Source organism: Chiroxiphia lanceolata, chromosome 5, assembly GCF_009829145.1.
Source record: "Chiroxiphia lanceolata isolate bChiLan1 chromosome 5, bChiLan1.pri, whole genome shotgun sequence".
NCBI classification, from domain to species: Eukaryota; Metazoa; Chordata; class Aves; order Passeriformes; family Pipridae; genus Chiroxiphia; species Chiroxiphia lanceolata.
This window is the reverse complement of record NC_045641.1, coordinates 60713865-60735444: the sequence shown is the minus strand read 5'-3', so window position 1 is coordinate 60735444 and position 21580 is coordinate 60713865. Positions and strand designations below refer to the sequence as shown.

The 21580-nt window shown below is 46.7% G+C and overlaps 1 protein-coding gene across 2 annotated transcripts; it reads right to left on the bottom strand.

The window, feature by feature from the left end:
- Positions 1–2501: 2501 nt before the first annotated feature.
- On the bottom strand, positions 2502–20842 carry SINHCAF (SIN3-HDAC complex associated factor). Of its 2 annotated transcripts, none has more exons than XM_032689525.1 (6): positions 20761–20842; positions 10296–10443; positions 8533–8632; positions 7473–7599; positions 5900–6050; positions 2502–5031 (listed from the first exon to the last, which is right to left on the bottom strand). In XM_032689525.1, exons 2-6 carry the CDS (start codon positions 10421–10423, stop codon positions 4869–4871), a joined length of 669 nt encoding a protein of 222 aa, XP_032545416.1. In that variant the 5' UTR covers positions 10424–10443; positions 20761–20842; the 3' UTR covers positions 2502–4868. The 2 variants fall into 2 exon arrangements, with proteins under 2 accessions (XP_032545416.1, XP_032545415.1); XM_032689524.1 differs by lacking the exon at positions 20761–20842 and adding an exon at positions 17686–17703.
- Positions 20843–21580: the final 738 nt, after the last annotated feature.

The following is a 21580-nucleotide window of genomic DNA, read 5'->3' as shown; positions in this document are numbered from 1 at the left end:
ACTGCCAGCCGGGAATGCCCAGGTCGCTGGGACTGCCAGCCGGGGAAGGGAAGGGAAGAAAAGGGACGGCCGGTGTCTGTCACCGGGATGGGCCGGGCCGGGCCAGCGCCACCTCGCGGCCGCCGGGAGGGACCGACCCGACCTCGCTCCCCCAGCTACCCCTGTCCCCGGGGACTGAGGCTTTTCGACCTCCTCCGAAACGTGGGTGTTATGCCCGGTATCGTCAGGCCGCTCTGTAGAGGTCGGCAATAACAGCCACCCGTGCCACCCCTCTTTGCGGCTGCAAAGTGCCCGATTCCACCGTCCCTTTCTGACGAGTCTCACCTCTCCCATGTTTCCCAGTGCATTTCCAGCCTTCTCCATTTTGCATTTCCCAGTGCATTTCCAGCCTCCTCCGTTTTGTCTTTGCAGGGAGCCAGGGCTAGGTTCAGGTTCCGACAGTGAGAGTCCCTTTTCGGCTGAGCAGGATCATGAACAGTCCCTTCCCCAGAACTGAGGTCTTTGGGACATCTGGGCAGTCTGTCCCTTTCCAGTCGATCTTCTGCTGGGCTGGAGGCTATGGCAAAGCAGATATCATGGACTCCTGTAGGGATAACTTCTCTCAGATACAGTAGAAAGTATTCTCCAAATAACTCTCAGTAATAAATGTAAAAGAGAAACAAAACCTAAATTCATTGCGCTAAATGGCTTGAAACGTGTCACATGCACTCCAAATACATTCAGGATTTGGAGTACACAAGTGCTCTGCATACCATATTTTATCCCAGAAAGTGTAACTTCTTTGTAAGCCCATAACCATTAACTTACCTGTTCCTCACCAACAGAATTCAAAGCTGCTGCAGGTCAACACAAACATGGAATTTCCAATAGAAATACAGACTGAAACCTCTCCTCCAAACGGCAAAGTGGGGTTTACTGAAAAGGCTGGATTGGCTACATGATGCCCATCACAACCAAATAGATACCTCCAACAGCTTTACAAACCCTATATATAGTTATCCTGAAAGGGAGCATGGGTTTTGTGTTTGTTTACTGTAGACTGTTTATATGGAGGAAGCCAACAGCATTTTCTGGGTGCCACTTCCAGTGTCTGAAAAAGGGGAACTGGACATGTGCTCCCTTTCCTCCTCACCACCAGATTTCCATGGAAAGAAAACAGAAAACAAGAACCAAAAGGAAGTTGTGTCTCTGATGTTGGTACTTGCAGGGCCAGGTCTGTAGAATACATGGCAGATTGCTCTTACCTCTGGTCTGGACAACCTAAAAAATTACATTATATACTGCAAGGACCATTTAGGAGGAGTTTCCCTTTTTCTTACATCATAGTGGAACTAAGCTTTTATATGACTTCATAAGAGCTGCAACTTTTGGTCACTGGGGCTGGATGGCACCCAGTCACCTGCTCAGAAAGCAGGTCATAGGCTCAGTGTTGTAGAAGTCACAAAGAAACTTCAAAATTGCACAAATTGGAATAAAATTACTCTTCATGCAGCACCATACAAAAGCAAACAGAACTTGCCATTGCAGGCTTCAGCAGCAGCACTGGACACCCAGCTCAGGCTTTGGAAATCATGGATCTGCTCCCTGTCCATTGGTGGCCTTCGACAAAACATTTTCTTGTCACGTGCCAGATTTTTCTTGTCTTTTGCTTCTCTTCAGTAATTTTAGGTAGTAAATTCATTTTAGGTGAACCGAACTATGCTCAAGGTATGTTTAGGCATCTTCAGCAGATGTGTCAAATATATCAAAAATAGATGCTATTGTACTAAAATCATGTGGTCTTGCAGTTTATGCAGAGATTTCTCTGAAGGGATTTCTATATGAATCTCTGGATATCATCAAACTCAATTTATAAGAAAACAGCCAGTGTCTCAGCAGGAATAAATCAGCATCTCCACTAAAGTCCAAAATGGTCTCTTGCAACAAACTTAAGTTGCAATGTTTTCCCCATTATCTTCTAAACTCAGATACTCACGGACAGCTCCTACCAGACAGAGACCTTGCTCCCACCAGTCTGCTGGAGCTTATCCAGCTGACTATGCCTGTTGTGGAAAGGAACACTCCAGGCTCCAGCTTCAGTAGAGGAGCACCAGTCTCTTCCACCGACTCCACCGGATCTGGAAAGGGATGTTTCCAAATGCTGTCAGCACCAACCCTTTAACGCTGTTACTTCAGCTGGCCTTCAATGAATGATGGTGAGTCAGAAAGAGAGCAAGCTCCCCGTGAACACCCAATGTCAGCACCACCCATTCCCAGTGAAGGAATGCGGAGCCAAGGGAAAGCTCTGGGATTCTGCCCCAAGACAGCTGTCTATCATAACAAACACCATCTCCTTCCTTTGCTCTGCTCTTCTTTCCAAATTAAATAGGAAGAGAATTACCTCACCCCACCTCAAAAAAAAAAAAAAGTCTTGGTCTTGTTCAACATGGGTTGCCTGGACTGGTTCCAACACCAAGTCTAATTTAACAGAAGAGAGTTGAAATAAATAGAGGAGAAGTTGCTTATTTTCTAAATAAGTCTAAATTTATTCATTACCCTAGTAAAAAAAAGTTTGGATTACAAGTGTCTGAACAGTATAAAAGTACAAAACAGGTTCCATAGATTTCTAATACATTAATACAAAGTGCATGACTACATACAGTTCATTTTGCATTACTACCATGAATGGAAGAGGTGGGAGGGAGTAGGGGAAGCAGTTGGTGGTTGAAATCTAGCAATAAATAAATAAATACAGAAGAGATGATTCGTATCAGAGCACATCCTACCACCAATACTGCAGCCTCAGGTGTACAGAATTACTGATGCTGAAAACACAAATTCACATGAAACAAGTGTCTGCAAAAAACAGCAAGGACTCTTGCTCAAGCCCTTATTGGACATGACCAACCTTATTATGCCTTTATACAACCAAGTATCCATTATATCTATGGCTGGACTCGATGATCTCAGGTCTTCTCCAACTCAAATGATTCTATTCAGTTGAGGATGAAAGCAAGGTAAGCAGCTTTGTCCTCCCTTCAGAATCTCCAGAGTTTAGGAAGCGCAAAATAAGTCCAATGAAAGCCCTAAGCTGTAAGGCTGTGATAAGTCAAAGCCCTGTTTCCCCTGATTTTCTTTCTCTCCAGAGGTTGGTTTATCCAAAAGAAGGAGAGGAAAAAAGAAAGAAAAAAAAAGCTTTGAAGGCAGAGGCTCCTCTTAAAACCTGTGTATATTTCCCTATCTATATTTTCATTTGCTAAGTATTCCCATTTCAGGAATGGAGACTACATGGAAATCCAGTCCTAAACCCTACCCACCACAGTATTATGCTGATGACTCTCACAAAAAGGAAAGCTTAGAATCATAGAATATGCTGAGTTTGGAAGGGACCAACTCAGGATCAGGATCATCAACTCCAACTCCTGGCCCTGTGCAGGACAGCCCCAAAAATCACACCATGTAGCAATCCATTGTAGGATATCCCAAAAGAGTAATCGTAAGAAAAAAATCCCCCCTCCCCCCAAAACCAGAAAAAACAAACAAACAAAAAGCAGAATTCCCAACTCACACAAGTTAAACCTTCATAAAAGGAACATGAAGCAACTGGGAGCTAAAACTGCAGTACAATCTTCCAGGAAGTTGCTTCCACCCCACAGGCAAAGGGGAGTTTGAAGGAGTGTCACAATGATTTGCACATGAGCTTGTCTGGGAATCTATGTAGAAAGTATTATCTTTTGATCGTGAATGCAAACAGAGCTGCCTTGATTCAGCACAGCACCGTTCTTAGCAGAACTTTTCATATTCAGTATTCACAAAAGTGTTGATCTGGCAGTTGCTTAAACAAACAAACAGAAAAAACAAAACCCAAACACAGAGAAGCACTGCAGGGGAAGGGTTTCAAAACAGCAACTGTGAATCCAGACCCCAGGCTGCAATCAGATTATGTCCCTGGACGAGAGCCTGATTTGCTTAGCAAGGGGTTTGGTTCTATGTCAGGTCCAAAATCAGCAGGAGTTTTGTTTGTGGTCACAGTGCAGCTGCACTGGGCCAACTGAGAGCAGTTACTCAGTTTTGGCCATCCCTTACACCTAACTTGGGCATCAAGATGTTTCTTGGTCCATCTCTCACCACCAGCTGGTTACTACACCATGCCCAGGGTGTCTGCTGATGGCTTAAAACAAAGTAACCTCCCGTTTTGCTATGTTCCTCCTCAGCTAAGGTGGAGAGCTTTCCTACCTCTTCTGAGGAGGACTGTATGTTAGAGGCCTTCTCAGCAAGCTACCACTCATAGTAGAGATGTCTGCAGTTTACCAGTCTGTGTCACAAGGGAGGGATGAAATATTCGTCTTTGTTACGTCAGTAGTACAGGGTGAAATCTCCACACCTTTAAAAATATATATTTATATAACTAGAGAGGTGACTTATAACATTTCTATGTATTAGTTCATCTTATTGACTCATACATGTCTAAGAATGAAATATTTTCTTGGGGATTTAAGGGAGTTTACCAACCAACTTTTAAAGAAAAAAAAAAACCTTACAACCACTGCTTCTTTCAATTACAGAAACATGAACTACATATACTTTAATATACAAACCCCCATCCACATGTTCACTCGTGAAGTGAGTGTGGGGGGAAGATTAGACAACCTTGCAGCAGCATTCAGCTTTGCCAAGTGTTCCATAGCATCTTAAATATTATGTACAGTCTTTCTGAAAGGATACCAACTGGCTTCAGAGTTTGTGGAATTGTAGCAGTAAAACCCAAAACAGTTCTAGGGAATAGTCTTTTGGCAGCATAGCAGGTGTCCAAAGTGAAGAGTCACTTTTCTAGTATTTTTCCGGAGAATAAGAGGATCTGTGTAACCTTCTGCAGCTATCCAAGGAAGTCACCACTCCTCTTGGGTGGAGATTGCTGGAGATTGTGGTCCTTCTTGTTCTGGCTTTTCAGTGGCGGACTTTTTATTGCTACAGCAAGGTTTGAAGAGATGAGTGTCTATGAGGACTTCCCCAAAACGACCTTTGTAAATAATTCCACAGCAGACCTTTTGCCTGGAAGAAATGGCAGGGAGACATATACTTTGTGTGTTTAGAATATACAGAATTTACAAACATGCAAAAAATAAGTCTGACCCCAGACACTACTGAGCCTCCAGCTCAGAGGATAGGGGCAAAAAGGCTGCTCATAAAGAGAAAACAAGTCTGTGTCTAAATCCACAACACTGCTTTGCGGAAGAAACAAAAATGTGGAGAAAAAATCCGAATATATCTCTGCAAAACTGTCTCCCACTTGGCTTCCCAGAGAAGTTTCAGATACACAACTATCTGGGCTGAACTAACCTTGGCTACAATGCACTTGCAAACATTATTTGAGAGGAGGCAGCAAAGTCACAACAATTTCAATGGAGCAATTAGCTAAACAAGGGATTACTGTGTCACAACATGCAATAAAAGATAACAAGCTCGTCAGCTCCCAGAAAACCTTGTGGTTTTCCTCCCACTCCAGGATTTATTGTTTTTTTCCAAATGACTACCATCACAGGTCAACCCAATCAAATGCTATGTTTGCTGGCAAGCTGAGAACACTCTTGTATTTGGCAACACATCACATCTACAGGGCATAGTTTTAAGAAAAGATAATGACAGAGACAGGAATATTATCTGTTGCTCCCAAAACCAGTAAAAATATTTTCCAGCAACTGCATTAGTATTTAAGAAACTGGAAGGAGATAGGGGAAAACGTCTCAAGTACATGGCATTTCTTCCCATAGAAAGACAGACAGGTATTGTCTAATGCTCTGTGACTTAAATTATATCCTTAAACCAAAAACAGTTCAGCAGCAACAAACTCCTGAATAAGCAGAATCAAGCAGTGTGCATGTGGTGTTAGTCAGCACCTGCACAGAGTGCACCTTTTTACCTTTTCCAATATGTGAGATCTAAAAAGGAGAACACTGGTGTTCTGCTGGACCCAGCGCTCATCTCTGTGTCAGAGCCATCGTCGGACTGGTTACTGTAACAGGGCGACTGAGCCGGGGAGGCACTCGAAGTTGTGCTGTGGGCATCAGAATCTGCAGGGGAAAGAATAAATGCCACAATGAGGACATGCATCCAATGACTTAGCCTCTTCCTGACTCGTAAAAAAGGTCATACATGGACTAGGAACAGAGAGACAGAGTTTTTTTAATTAACAAGAAAAACCTAACAGTGACAACCTGTTTTTTTAACTTGCCCCCACCAGGTTTCAATACAGAGACGATCTGTCAGCATTTCCAAAGCAGACCTTGGAACTGGAGGGGGTCCTTGCACGTGAGAGACTGGAAAGAGGTTCAGGATCAAGCTTCAGTTCCTGGCTCTCAAACATAGCCCACGCAGGCCATGCTCTGGAATCACTGAAGATCCTTCAAAACAATGGGATCTGCTCTTCATACCTAGTAACCTTTCTCTCTTACTGTAAATCTTCTTTCTCACCTGTTCAGGTAAAGTCTGGTAAAGCTCTTCTCTCTAGTGTCTGTGTGTGTATGTGCATATTTTTATATATATATATATTCTCATCATGCATTAGGTAGTATTGAGCTTTTGCTGGGTCAAGACTGTAAACTATGGACTCTGTGCAGACACACACCTTAACAGAGTGTCTACTCCCCTACCTTTCAGCTGTCATCTCTAGCAGACACAGTAACACAACTAGATTAACTACAGCACATTGAATGAGGATACAAGCTCTTTGGGTCAGGACCTTTACTGATTCTTTGGAGACTTCTCCTTCAAGCCAGGTAGGATAATTGAAAGAGAGAGAAGACCAAGTCAGCAACAGTTAAGAAGTTAGGAGGTTTGCTTTAGAAAAAAACCCTAAAGGACCAACATATATTTAGAATATAACTGGCAGATGGCTTTGCTGGAAAGCTATGAATCCAAATCCATTTGAATAGTCCATGTGCTACTGGAAAGAAATCACTGAGACCAGCAGAGGAAGGTATAAGGAAACATGGTAAGAATTTAAATTAGGGGTGGGCGAGGGGAAGTCTAGGCTAAATACAAAGCCTGGGTTGAAAACATATATGCAAAAAAAAGATTGAAATCTTCCTGGGAAAAGAGATCTGAAAAATGGCCATAGCACATTACTGAGAGCAGGGGGAAGCCTCTTCCAACTTCAGTTTCAAAGAGGATCTTGCCCAAGATGTTCTTTTTAGAGACATGTAATTTAAGTGTTGGACATAAGCTACAACTGCCCACTCTTTCAAGCCAGGCTCCACACTCCCCCCTTGTCACTTCCCCACCTCTGTCTTGCAGCCCACTCTGCACACACGTTCTTCCTCCTCATTCCACCCCCTCTCCAAGGTCCAGGAGAACAAGAGGTTGTGAAAACAGGCAGCGCCCAAATGTGTGAGTGTACAGTCAAATCTAGATGGTGATTCAACTTGGCCAGCTAACTGTAAGCTATGTGAGGGGAGGCTAAAGTTTACTGCCAAAATCTCTCTGGATCCACTTACTGTGCCGCTTGAATTCCTTTTGCAGTTTGCTGATTTGATTGCTCTTTATTCTGCTTCCAGACAGAGTTTTCATTTTCTTTGGTTTCAATGTTGTTTTAAGACTGGGTCCAGCCCTGGCATCTACCACCTAGAACACAGAAAATGCATGCCTAACACTTTTGCATCATGCCCAGATATTGCCCCCGTCAAGGCACCTGTACTGACTTAGCTGAAGGTGCTCAAAACCAATTTAGTTAATTCAAGGCAGTTCTGTGTAGTGACACTCTTATGTTTCATTTAAATCTGAGTTGTAAGAGGCTGAGTCTGTAGGGAAATGCAAAAACTAGTTTTAAAAGCACATTTAGTTCAACTTTTGCCAACTTATCATTTTTGATAAATTCAGTTTAGCCCACAACAGTTGTTTAAACTAATACAGGTACAGTCAGGGGTGTCTGCCAAGCATTTGCCCTGCAGTTTTTGGTTTTTTAATCATAAATTTAACCTCTGAGCAAAGCTAGTGGTAGTGATAGCTATAGTTCTGGCTCCCATTACCATCAAGGCTTCCTGGATAAAGATTATTACATACACAAGGAATCCTGATCATCTTCCCAGCCCTAGGCCCAAATTGAATTAGGTGTATCAAACCAGAATATACGAGTGGGAATTGCTGCGAGATATTAGTCATTGTAATTATCTGGCTAAATGACATTGATTTATGTGTTGCTGGAGCAAGTCACTTGCTTGGAAAAAGAAAAAGCATCCCGTTTTGGATAGAGGCCAAATCTGAAATGTTTTGAGTGTCATAAGAGACTTTTGGACAAAGTTATGAGCTTGTGAAAACAAGGAATTACAAGGTAAGTCAGTCTGTGACTCCATCTCGGGCTTGCATAATCACCATTTGCACATAAGCCAAACGAAGGCAGGTAAGAGCCACATAATAGGAAGTACTCCAGGAAGGATTTAGAGATGCTGAGAGTGGGAAGAGAGAGCGTGGGGGAAACAGTAAACCCCAAATCTTTGCCAGCACCTCCCCTCCCTAGAAAGAGTTGATCTGGGGAACGAAGAGAAATAGATTACTAACGTGATTCCAGTTTTTTTTGGATCCTGCTGGCAATTTTTTCCATCTTTTCACCAAAAGAACACAGGCATTGCAAATATCTCCTGAACGGGCCTCATGGAGCCTGGTAAAAACAAAAGGAAAAATCACTTAACTACAGTTAATAAAAGCATACCCCCACTTGATAACAGCAAGCAGCATAAAAATTCATGAATAAGAGGAGTTCTGAAGCTCTGTTTTTTGGGAATTACAAGTCATCTGGGGTGTTCAAACATTGCCATTTAAAGACCAGGTCTCACTTTCAAAGAGCACTATTCCACAGAGAAATAAAAGGTGTCATAATCTGCCTCCAGAGGGGCACTGAAAACAGCAGTCCTGTCATCTTCAGGTTCTGAGGTTTTTCCCCCCAAAACCAGAAAACAACACACAGTTCCAGTGGGTTTGTTAGTTTGACTGGAGAAGGAGGAATAATCATGTTCTTCAAACGTACATTTGGGAACAAACATGAACGGCTTACTCAGGTCTTAACTTTCTCACAGAGCTTCAAGGATGAGTAACAAATACCACCTAACACACTCCCACATAAGCACAGGATAAGGTTTCAGAAACAGCAGTCACTGGAATGACAGCAATACTCGCTCCCTTTAACAAGCTTTCCTCAGGAATCATCTCTACTGCTAATCCATGCTAAAAGAAATATAAAGGGGAAACCTTGTAAAATTTTTCAGCTATTTAAATAGGAAGACTTTGAAGATTTATAGATGAATGGGGCAGGCTTAGATATTTGCTCAGTGTTAAGACTGCATTTTTACCTTGGCAAACAGAAAGCATGAGACCAATGGCCCTGGTACACTGCAAGCTGCTTTACTGCAGTTAACAACAACCAAAAAAAAAAGCAATGTATCTTCACACAGTCTTTGACTGCCAAGGACAGTAGTCAAGAAATATGATAAGGAAAACTGTCACCACCAGACTTATGTACAAAAATCCCTGGTAAATACAAAGCACTATAAAGTTGTACATGAAAGTAGTGTTTCTAGAAAAAGAGGGGAAGAGGGAAATATTTATACATAATTTCAAAGCTCTTTGAAAGTATTTTAAAAAATTTAAAAGGTCACAGTAATTGGCACAAGAAATCACTCATATTTATAGTTTTATTACCAGTGCTTTCAAGCAACATTACCTAATTTGAAAGCTAATTACTTGACGCTCATTTTTTTCCATTAGAAGGGGTTTCCAATGAGAAGTTGTAATTACATGTTAACATGTCCTATTTGAACAAAGACACCAATATCCATAACAAGTACTTCACATTAACGCTGCTGAAACTCCTAAATATTTCTCCTCAAGTTTTATCTAACACTCTTGAATCTTCAGAGCCACAGAAAGCCTCCATGGACCTGTACAGTTCATCATTTTGTGTAGGTATTTACACCTCTGTGGAACAAGTGGAAAATGCACAGTTTGAGAGGGGTTTAAATCCCTGCATGTGCTGTGAGCTGGGTGAGGCATGAGCCTAAAACTTTGCTGTTAGGAATTAACAGCTCTCCATGGGCAGTGACAGCAGACCAAAACTAAAATGGTACCATACACAGCAGCAGAGGATCCAGCCCCTCCCTGTCTGCTCAGGAAAGCTGTGAGGAAGCCACAGGCAGCCTTTTCCCACCACTCACCTCTGCTAACCTAATCTTTCAGTCTTACAGAGCAAGAAGGACAGTACACCAGGTTGGAGGCCTGGAGATCAATGCCACAACTGACCACGACGTTGACTAAAGAAAGAATCTTACCCAAAACAATTCTGGAAATCCTTTTCATAACGTTTGCTGTCAGTGAAACGGGAACTGGAAGACTTAGCTCTGCAAATACAGCAGCCCTCTATACTGCGATACATCTTCGGTTTGTGAAAGCCAAACATCTTTTCCTCCCAGCAGTAGCCTGTGAAAACAAAAGAGAAACTGGTGTTACTTATCACTGTAGATACTGAAAGAAAAACCTGGGCAAAGGTAAACTATAATTCAGATGGGAAACTGCTAGAGTGGGGCACCATTTTTTCATGTCATGTTGCCTCAGAAGAGCAGAGGCATCTAGAATGCACTTGGTAAAAAAATTATGTAATTAACAGCTGGAATATTAAGCAATACCCAGCAGGACTCGTAACAATCTCATTTACTGCACAAATCTACTCTAAGGGCACATCTAGAACAGCACAACCCAGAGGTGTGAATGCAGCTGACTTGGCTAATGAAAGCTCTGTGTATGTGGTAAAACAGGCTGCAGGACAGGCCATGTGCATCTGCCTGAGCCCCTGGATAAGGAGCTGGCAGCTGAACTCCAGGTCACTGGAACTACCTCGTCACCACCACCGGTGTTGGTTGGAAACAGCCCTGCCAAACCTTGCTGAAAGTGAGTAGGAGTCATTTTAAATGAGCTGCAGTCATACCTCCAGGCTGTAGGGCAGACATACCTGAAAAGCCACTCTAAAAACAGCAGGGTGGAGTCCCACCCAGCCCTCAGTGGCCATGTCTGCACTGCAGGACCAAGGAGCACTGCTCTGTTCTCAGGCCTGGGTGAGCATCCCAGCCACATCCCAGATCCATGTCAGCACATGCTCCGTTCTCGCCCTCCTGCCTTCCCCACCCTGCTTTCCATGGGAAGCAAACCTAGTTAGAAAAGGGCCAGGGAGCAGGACCCTGGGGCACATCTCAGCATGTGTCTACCACACACTGCTGCCAATAACACTGGAACTCCAGTTACAGGGAATTTTTTAACCACCAGCTCTGCAAACTCAGCACCAACACAGAAGGCCAAAAATTCCATCCTGCTCTCACAGGTCTGCCTATTCTTTTCCTAAACTAGGATTTGCTATCAGAGCAGGTATCATACAGTGAGGCTGTTTTCCAGGCAGAAACTTTTCAAGTTACTCACAAGTGGATTTACTGCAGGCACCACGACACAGACCCTTTCAACACATGATGTCCCCACCATCAAACAAGTTCTCCCCTGGTGCCAGCTACTCCCCAATGCAGATTCCTGTTAGGCACAGTCTGACATGGCATGAGAAGCTGTCAGAGCAAACACAGTTCCCACAGCACTTCAAAAAACCAAACCAACAACTGAGCAAAGCTGGTGCTTTTCTGGCGCTGGGCCTGGACACACAGCAAGTCCTCACAGGCCACACAGCCTCTGCCTCATAACACAGGCAAGGACTGTTCCAAGAAGCTCTCTTTTGAACAGACCCTGGTGCAAGGTTTGCCTCAACCACCTGCTGCAGGGAGTGAGCAGCCACCCCTGCTGCTTATCACACACTATCTGCTCAGAAGGGGACAGGCCACTGGCTGCAGAAAGCTCCGTGAGAACAGGTTCCCACTGCTGAGAACTTCTGCTTTTAAAAAATTAAAATTGGATGGAGCCCTGCAAATAACACATTTCCCCCTCCTCCCTTAACAAAAGACCAAGTACGTTATATTTTCATAGAAACTACCAGAAAACTAACTGGCCTTCCCACAAACGCTACTGAAAGTCCCAGTAGCTCAGGCAGGACTTTTGGGAAAGCAGCATCTCCATCACTTGTGGGCTAGTCCAGTGAGAGGGAAGTCCCAGTCACTTCCCAGTCCCAAGGATTGCCAAGTCCCAGCAACCCAACCTGGGTTACTGGTTAATGTATGTGGCAGTCATCTGTCGCCAAATCTTCCACCTGCAGGAAGGTGTGTCATTCTAATATCTTCCAGTGGGACAGAAAATTAATCTCAAATCTTCAGTCTACACTGCCAAGACTTGCCACATCATTATGGCAATAAAATAATTTGAAAAGCAGGTTCAGGTGAGGTCAAAGACATGCTTTCACAAAACAACTGTATGTAGCACTGTGCTTACCTTACTGACAGAGAGATTTTGTGCAAGGAAAAGAGATCCTGTCCATTTTTGTGGGACCACAGCAAAAGCTAGTAAACCACCCAGGTCTAGCAGTCTTCCACACAGAGAGGTGAAAACACATCCCCCACACCAACCCCAGAGGGGAAGATCAAGAGCACAGCAGTACTGCAAAATAAACACACAGTTTCCCAAGCTGCTGAGAATAAGAGAAAAGCAAAAACTGTATCCAATATTTTTGGTTAACACTCTTACACAAAATCCATTAAGGAACCCATATTCAGCTGAGAGTGTATATGTTCACATTTCGGTATAGCACACACAAGACCACTTGGTGCCCACTGAGGTTGAGTCTCCTTGCAATTACCACTGCAAAACCACTTAGAAAGACATCAGTCAACTCCCCACAAAGCTTGTCTGGACTTTTTGCAAAGCCTGTTAATGGCAACAGACTAGTGCAAGCTGAATGCCAAGGAGATCCTCCATGCTGAGGAGAGAGATGGAGGGGACAGGTGTCTCCTTCCCCCCATCCCACCTCATGCTGTCTACCACAGGCTTGAGGTGCTGTATTCCTTTCTTCACGTTTGCACCACGCTCACCTAGGGCTACGTTCTCCCAAAGATGACTTGTGCAAATATCCAGCAAAGTCACCTCAAACTCTGCCAGGCTTTTTAGAAGATACACCGCTCCCTGCAGTAGTACAGCAGTGGCCTGGAAGCCCTGAGCAGGTACAGTATCCAGTGCAGGTGGCAGCAGGCACGCAGTCCGTGACCCGCTGAATGCGCTCGCTGAGGGATGGTTACTACGCTCAGCTTCTGCTGGGTGTGTTTACAGGGACATGTAACAAACTAAAGCACAACCCAATCAGGTCAGTATCCCTGCCTTGTGAAGGCAAATACACAACACAGTGTCTAGGCAAACACTCAGAAGTATGTATTTTGTTTCTTAGCATCTGATGTGCTTATCCAAGAGACACTCTATTATGAAGACTTTAACAAGCCTCTGGAGATACAACGGCATACTCATCTGGGAATTTTCAACTTCCAAACAGCAATTTTAGATGTTGTTTGAGTACCCCGATGTTAAATCCATGGTCTGGTACTTTTATTTAGAAAGTCCAAGACTGATTGCAGACACAGGGTTCATTAATGCTGCAAAACTTATGCAGCAAGTACATCTTGACTGCTGCATGGCAAGCACAGAACTCATATCAACATCAACAACGTGATTTACTTTCTAACCCAGATTCTTCCAGAAATCCAGACGCTGATAAGATGATCTCTGTCACCAGCTGGTATTTACACCACAGTAGAACAAGATGTATTAATGTTCTGGCAAAGACTGGCATCAAACACATATTCTGAAAATATTTTGTTTTGCATCATTGCTGCCATTCTCACAGGAGCGGCCTTTTAACACCATCCTTCAATAGAAGGGAAACTAGTGCCATCTGTTTCCCACTTGATGAATGGTCAGCAACAGTATTACCATACATCATGCCTGAATGGGGAAGAGCTAGTAGCAAAACCACAAGTTAAACAGATTTCTCTGACAACTGCATTGAAGTGCAGTTATAAATGGAAGGCGTCAGTTCAGTCACACATTTAATCCTAAACAGTTGCCATTTGACCATTATACACTAAATATTCTGTCAGCTGGAGAGCTTAATAGCTAATATGCACTTAGAAGTACATACGACTGTGCCCTTTGAAAGGTTTTAACCTGAAAGCTTTGCAATTTAGATCTCAAATTAGAACCAGGGAGTTAGACTGCCAGCTACCCTAACACCTGAATCTTAGCTGTGGTATTTTAACCATGTGAAATCTGGGACAGATAAAAAGATGGCAAGTAGGAAGTAAGTAACTTGCATAGAAATTAGAAAGAATTACACAACATAATTTTGCCAAATCTAAGCACACTAATAATGTTACTTAAGCTTGTTATTATTTGCCAAATTTAAGCATGTTATTAAAATATATTTTTTAAATCAGCACTTGCGCAGAAGCGAAAGGGACAGCTCACCAGCAATGAACCAGAAATCTCAGCGGAGTGTATCTGTCATTCTACAGAAATGGAGATTTACCTGCATTAGCAGGGAAGCTGTATTCCTTCAAGTCAGGGGAAAAGTGTTTCTCCTCTTCCTCCTCCCTGGTCTCTCCCTCTGCAGCTTCTCCCTGCAGAAGTTCCTATTCCCCCAAGTTCTGCTTTACGCAACTGCTTTAGCAACTTGAATGGATTCAGAAAAGACTCCAGGAAAAACCTCTCTGCATTATTCTACCCTCTCACTTTTGGAAAAGCAGCATCAAAACCAGAAACTTGTCTTGCAAAAAAATCTGGAGTTAGGAAGAGAACAATAAAGTAAGTGGGAAATAAAAGAATCCCCACACCCTGCTTATTACCTTTGTGAAAGGTTGGTACAAAGCAGCATGCATCACTACATGTGTGAAAATAGTTTCATGCTTTTGTTGCCTGTCAGGACTAGAATTTGGTGCTTAGTTTTCTTTGCAAAATTTAATTTGATGATCTAAATTAGAAGGAGGCATTGCTTTAGATGCTCATTAAGTTTTCAATTTATGGAAGAACTTCTGAACTCTTAGATTTTAAAGTAAGCTGAGCCATTTCCATTTGTTTTTCCAGATTCCTTCTGCATTCTTTCTGATCACCCAAGAAGAATGAAAACCTTTTATAACAGAAAAGATGGAATTCCTAGAAGGCAGGCATGTCTCCCTTCATAACACAATTATCAGGCCACTTGGAATGAACGTGCTCACCTGCTTCTTGCAAAGATGAAAGAGAAACATTCCCTGGAGTTATGGAAGAGCAGAGGGATGCCAGTCCAGCTACTCAATACCTTCCTCTCTTCCTATTTCTTCATTCTGACCCTGGATCATTCACCCTTCGTACAATCCAAAACTGCCAGTACATTGACAGAGAAGAGGAGAACAATTTGACTTGCCTTTATGTGTACAAAACAGCCTTGGCACAGCCTCCCTCAAGTTGGTCTACAAAAAAATACGATCTAGCCTACATATGTTGATGCAGCCGGTTTCTGTCAGTAAAAATCTCACAATTGTTGTCTCTATAGCATTTCATTGGAACTAAGAAACATAGCCAAAATGGTATGATTGTTTTTTTCTTTTAAAGGGAAGGAAACATGCCTTAATATAGAAAGAATATACATGCTCTGCCTTTTGCATCTGCAAGTGCATACACCCAGGCACATGCACACACACGAAAAATGCTTCCAGAGCTGTCTAAGGCGCCAGGAGCAGAGTTGTTTCTCGCAATAAATTCTTGGGCCTGTCCCTCTGCTGAAATAAACTGCAATACCTCTCCTGAAAATCAACTGTAGGACAGAAAAGTGTACATCAACAGAGGAGCTGATCTATATCAGAGACTCAACGTAAACATACCTCCAACCATGAGTTTACACGCTGCAAAAAAACCCCCTTGGAACAGAAGTGAAAATTGGACCCCCCGAAAAACACTTTAACATTCACAAAGCCAGAATGCTCCAAGGACATAAGAGACCAATCAAATTGGGGTCATCTGAAAATGCAATTTCATTATCTGCAGCAACATTTCTTTTACTCGGTCATCTGTCCTTATAGCTCAAAACAGAGTGACTAGTTTCCAACACCCATAACCTAGAATTGTGCATACTGTACACTCTTCTGGCCCCCTATATCCTCAGATTTTCCTTCCACTTCCCTTCCTCTCTCCGCCCAAAACAACTTTACTTGGAGGAAAGCTGTATTTGGCCATTACAGCCTAGGACACATCTGAATATAACAGCATGCTGTGGAGTTGTCACTTGATGTGCTGAGCAAAACCAGCAAAACTCAAAACTACATTTCAGGAATCTTTTCTCTGCCAAAATAAGTAACTCACTCTTTTGCTGGTAGTTGTCTATAGCTACTGTCGTGTGCTCAGAGCTGCAGTAAAATCTTAGCACACCAGATGCAACTGGCAGCAAATACTAACCACGTACCAAAAATCAAATTGGACATTTCTTTCCCGTGTTTGAGCGTTCACAGCATCCTGGCTGGGTCACAAGCTGTTCTGAGTTAAGTTTTCAGAAGCAATTAAGTCACAAAGGAGTCTAGTTACCTGTCGATCTTCACTGGGAAGTAAATTCCTAGCCCACTTAAACTACAGAATTGAAGGGCTAAGTCACTTGGGTGTTTCTCTAAACTGTCATGTGGTTAGTCCTCCAGAAGAGATAGGCCAAAGCATTAAAACAGTAATCAGTAAGATTTGCATAGGGGTTAAAAAGAAAAAAAAAACCACCCGAACCTACCCCACCTGCAGACATTCCATCTTGAAAGATGACTCCCCCTGCTCCCTGTTGCATAACTAACTTCATGCTCAGTCTGAGGAGGAGCCCAACAAGGAGAACCTGGGATGTTCTCAAACAAGTGCTGGAGTTCAGTCTGTGATGCTTATCTGGAAGCAGTCACCACAGCTGTTATGATGCTGTTTGCAATCACCTGCTACTGAAAAAAGCATCACAGACACTTGCGATCATGAGACACTGAATAGTTTTGGTTTGTGTTTTTTGGCTGGGGTTTTTTGTTTGTTTGTTTTTAAAGAGGGTAACATACCTAGATGGGGATTTGAACAGAAGGTGTAGTAATTATTTGGCAGAACAGCTGAAGTGACTTCGTTAAAAAGGATACATTTTCATTTCGTTAAGTAATATTACTGATAATTCCACTTGGACTTTGGACTGAGCACATTCTAAAATGGCAAAGGCTTAAGTTGTGAAATGGAGTCCTGCTCATGCATTCTGCATAACCACTCAATTTTCAAGCCCCAGTTCCCTGGCTGCTTTTTTGTGTTAAAATGTAAGTGCTACAAGGGGTGTAAGTGTGAAGCTGATTGTCAAGTAGAAACATGTGTATGTTTTTCATCTCGTTAAGGAAGAGGTACAAAGCATCAGGTGTTAAGAATCAATACAAAGCAGAGTTTGGTAACAGAGAAAGAGCTGTTCAGCACGAGTAAGACAACAAACCATTACAGTTTTAACTTTATTTTTAACATCTGAGAATTTATCATCTCTTTTAACGTCTTCTACTAAGAAGTCAGTGATATTTTCTTCTTAAAGGAAGACTAATCACATAGGCAATTAGCTTCTTTTAGAGAATGAAGTGAGGAGGAATTTTTCCCAGAGGCACTGGCACTCAATCCCACCTACTTTCAGTGGGAGCTGGATGCTGCATGCCTGTGGGTGTGTTTGAAAATTCCAACTTGCTACTTGCTGATTCTTTACCACATACCACAGATCCCAAGAAACCTAGAATTTACCTGTGTGCCAAAGGAGGTCAGTGTCCTCTGGTGTCAGCAGAAAGGTTTCCAGTTCACTGTCTGTCCCTACGGTGCAGACTTTGGGCGATCTTGTTCTCTTTATTTAAAAAAGCTGTAAACTACACAGTGAAACTGTCTGTGTCCAGACTGGAAAGGGGTGTACACACCCAGCACACGGCTGACAGAAACTGTCTCACCTCTGTAAGTACACACACAGTAGTGAAAGAGTTTGCTGAGGAAGCACTGCTCTCCTGGCATACCTTATCAATGAGTTAAAGAGTTGTCTCTATGGCCATCGAACTGCCACCTTCCTGAGCACCGAATTAAAACTCAAAATGAAAAAGAGCATCACTGGTCACACTCAAGTACGTTACTCGGTCTCCACCCCAAGTGCAATGCTATTGCAGTGCTGGGCTCAGTTGAGTACGCTGGGCCTTCTCCTCCCCACTCCCCAGCCACGAGGGGACGATGGCAGGGCCCGGCCTTGAGCCCAGAGAGACACGTGTTCCAGGCGCACAGCGCCGGGTTGGGGGGCAGCATCCTGCGCCGGCTGCCTGAACAGCCACAGCGCAGCTCCAAACTTTTTTGCAATTGTAATGATTATTAAAGAACTTGGGTTGGAAGGACGGGCCGTCAGCAGACAAGGCTCTTTATACGTACGAACCGGGGCCGTTCCCGCCAGGAAAGAGCCGCTGGGGGAGCCCCGGGGCAGGCGGGATTCAGCCCAGCTCGCTGCATTAAGGGACGGCCCGAATAAACAACAGGTTTGGCAGGTCCCTTTAAATCCCCTTCACGAGATGGATGCACGAGAGGAGTCGGCAACTTTTACCTCACGAAAGGGAGAGCGCGACTGGGAGCACTTCCCCGGCGCAAAACACCGCAAGTTTGAAACAAAAACAAAACAATAGGGAGTAAGAGATGCCCGAAAAGGCAGAGCCCGGTCGCGCCGCTCCCGCCGCTTTCCGCCGGGCACCGCGTGGCGCGGGGAAAGCGCCGGCCCCGGGCACGGCCCCGCTCCCCCCCGTTACCGCCGGCGGGGCTGGGGCCGGGGCCGGAGCGGGAACAAAGACCCCCCCGGGGCGAACGACCTACTTTCGCGGGCGGCCCCGCCGGTCAGGTGGAGCCGCGAGAGCGCACACGGGGGTGGCCGCGCCTCCCCTCCCTCCCTCCCTCCGCGGGGCTGCCAAGCGTTCAACTCGCCGAAAGACGAATAAAAATTAAAAATAAATGAGAAGAGGGCAGGAAGGGGAAGGCGGCGCGCCGGGGAGGAAAGCCCCGAGCGCGAAGGTGGGCGCTCCAAGGCGGCCCCCGCGCTGCAAACGCCGCCCCACCACGCGGTCTCGGTGCAGGCGCCTCATCCGGCACCGGGGGGAGCGGCGGGAAGCGCGGATCCAGCCGCACACCGCCGAGCACCGGGACCCCCGTCCCGGCGAGGTGACGGCCACCGCCCCCCTCTCCGGTCCCGTCCTCCCCCCCCACCCCGCCCCGCGCCGGTTCCTCATGGCTCGGCCCTGACGTAATTCAAACATGGCAACAGTTTCACTTCAAAGGGCCGTCGCAGACCTCCCAGCAACGCGGTCACGCCGCGGCGGGGGGGACGCGGACCCTCCCCCGGACCCCCGACCCCGCGGCAGCCCCGGGCCGGCCGGCGGGGCTCCCCCGCCCGCCCCGGCGCCGTGCGCGCGGCGGTGACACAGGGAGCGCGGGCGCATCCAAAGTTTCACCGCCCCTCCAAACTCCTCCAAAAACGGCAGCCAGCCCCCTAAAAAAACACTATCCCGCGCGGAACAAGTGTCACCCCCACCGACGCCCCCCACACGCCAGGGCCGAGGCCCCCCCACCCCCCCGCCCCGGCGCGGCCGAGCGCTGTCCCCCGGCGCGCCGGGAGCCGCGCCGCCCGCAGCACATGCGAGCCCTTTGTTTTCCCTGCAGCCGGGCGCTGCCTACGTGCCGCGCCGGGGGCACGCCGCCCGCCCCGCTCCCGCTCTGCACAAACGCCCCCCGGAGCCGGGAGTTAAAACTTGTTGGCGCCGGGCACAGGCACACGCCGCCGGGGACGGGAGCGACTTGCAGCGGCGCTGGGCTGCGGGAACGGCAGGACGCCATCGCCGCCCGCCACACCGTCCTCCCCATGCCGGCAACGCCGCGCACCGGGCCGGGGGCAGGAGGGGGAGAGGCCCCACGCCGCGACCTGTGCGACCGACAGCACGTGTCGCACACCAGCCCACAGACACGCGTTTTGCCCCGTCTCGGGGCGTGCCCACACTCCGACCCCTCCGCGAGTAGTAGCGGTAACAGAAAAGCAGCTGCCGGCTCTCCCCGCCGTGAAACACGGTGAGGGAGAGAGGGAGGGATGGCGGGCACCGGCGGGCACCCCCTCCCCTCCAGCGCGCCGCTGGCACCAAGTTGTGCTCGCCGGCGCTACAGGTGTGCGCTGCGGGGCGCACCCGGGGCCGCACCTGCGGCACCCGCTCCGCACCGGGCAGGCACGGCCGGCGGGGACACGCCGCCCGCGTGGCGAGGATGGGCAGCCGCGGCCCGGGAAAGGCGCCGTGCAGCCCGTCATCACCAGGCAGCCCAGTTTTCCCCACCCGCTCCGCATCTCGGGACCGCTTTCGAAGTTAAATCGCAGGAAAACTCGTTTCCCCTAAAGGCTTTAACCGTACTTTGGGGTGAGGAGGACAAGTCAGAGTTATCGGGATGGGTCTGCAACAATGCGGGAGGCGTTTCTCCCCGCCCGCACCTCATTTAAAACTCCACTAATAGATGAAAAAGAAAGGGGGGAAACGCCGCGCGCAGAAGCCACGCGTGTCAAACAGTTTCAAGGCGGCAAAGTCTTTTTGCCGCTGCAGAAACTGCAGACACGCTCCGGGAAAGTAAAAGTTGTGTGGGACAGAAACCACCGGCTGCTGGATTTAAAAAAAAAAAAAAAAAAAAAAAAAAAAAAGAAATCCCAACAACAACAGAAAATAATAAAGCCCCCAAAACCCCAAAGTTCAAACCCGCCGTCCGCTCTCGCCTGTACTTTTCCTCCCTCCCTCCCCACCAAGGAGCCAAGGGAAAGCAGTCACTCACCGCCGCGCTGCGCCCACCAACACACACCCGTGCGGTGCGCGGCGCTCCCGCCGCTGCGCGCGCTCCCGGCTCCCCGCGCTCTGCCGCCGGGCGCGGGCGGGCGGGCGCGCGCGCGCGAGTGAGTCCCCCCCTCCCCACCCCTCCCGCCCACTCTTCCCTGGCCCGGCCCGCCCCGCCCCCTCGCCGCTCTGCGCAGGCGCCGTTCCCACGGCCCCCATTGTGCTCAATCGAGCTCCCTCCGGCCGCGCGCGCCCCGTTGTCCTTTTAAGGGAGAAAGGGCCGCGCGGGGAGCGCGGGAGGGGGCGGGGCCCGGGCCCGCGGGGACGGGCGGAGGTGACTTCACGTGTCCTCCCCCCCCCCCCCGCACCTGCCTCCCGCCCCTCCCGCGGCCCGGGAGCGCTGCATCCCGCGAAACAGCGCGGTACAACACAACACCACACCAACACAACACGGCACCGCAGCCACCGCCGCCGTGAAACGCCGCTCCCCCGTGCGCGGCGCGTCCCGTCCCCGCAGCGTGGAGCGGCCGTCGGTGCCTCCCCGCAGAGGGGGGACACCGGCTCTGAACCCCTCGGGCGGAGCGTCACGGCCCCCGGGAGAAAGAAGGAAAGTTGTGTTTTGTTAGTTTTTTTGGTTTTATTTTTTTGTTGGTTTTTTGTTGTTATTTTTTTAGTTTTATTTGATTTTTTTTTGTTGTTATTTTTTTTCTGATCTTGAGGAGTTTGGGGTTTTTTTAATTTATTTTTATTTTTTTTTTCCCGCGATGGGTTCATTTTTTTAAAGCGCTTTAAAAGTCGTCATCGGCGCCTTATGTAATTTT

Excerpts from the sequence above, each read along its gene's own strand:
- SINHCAF (XM_032689525.1), bottom strand. The coding sequence starts at position 10,423 with ATGTTTGGCTTTCACAAACCGAAGATGTATCGCAGTATAGAGGGCTGC. Across the intron at positions 8,633-10,295 it reads GATTTCCAGAATTGTTTTGG|GCTCCATGAGGCCCGTTCAG; the intron begins GTAAGATTCTTT and ends TGTTTTTACCAG. Across the intron at positions 7,600-8,532 it reads CCAAAAAAAACTGGAATCAC|GTGGTAGATGCCAGGGCTGG; the intron begins GTTAGTAATCTA and ends TCTGTGTTCTAG.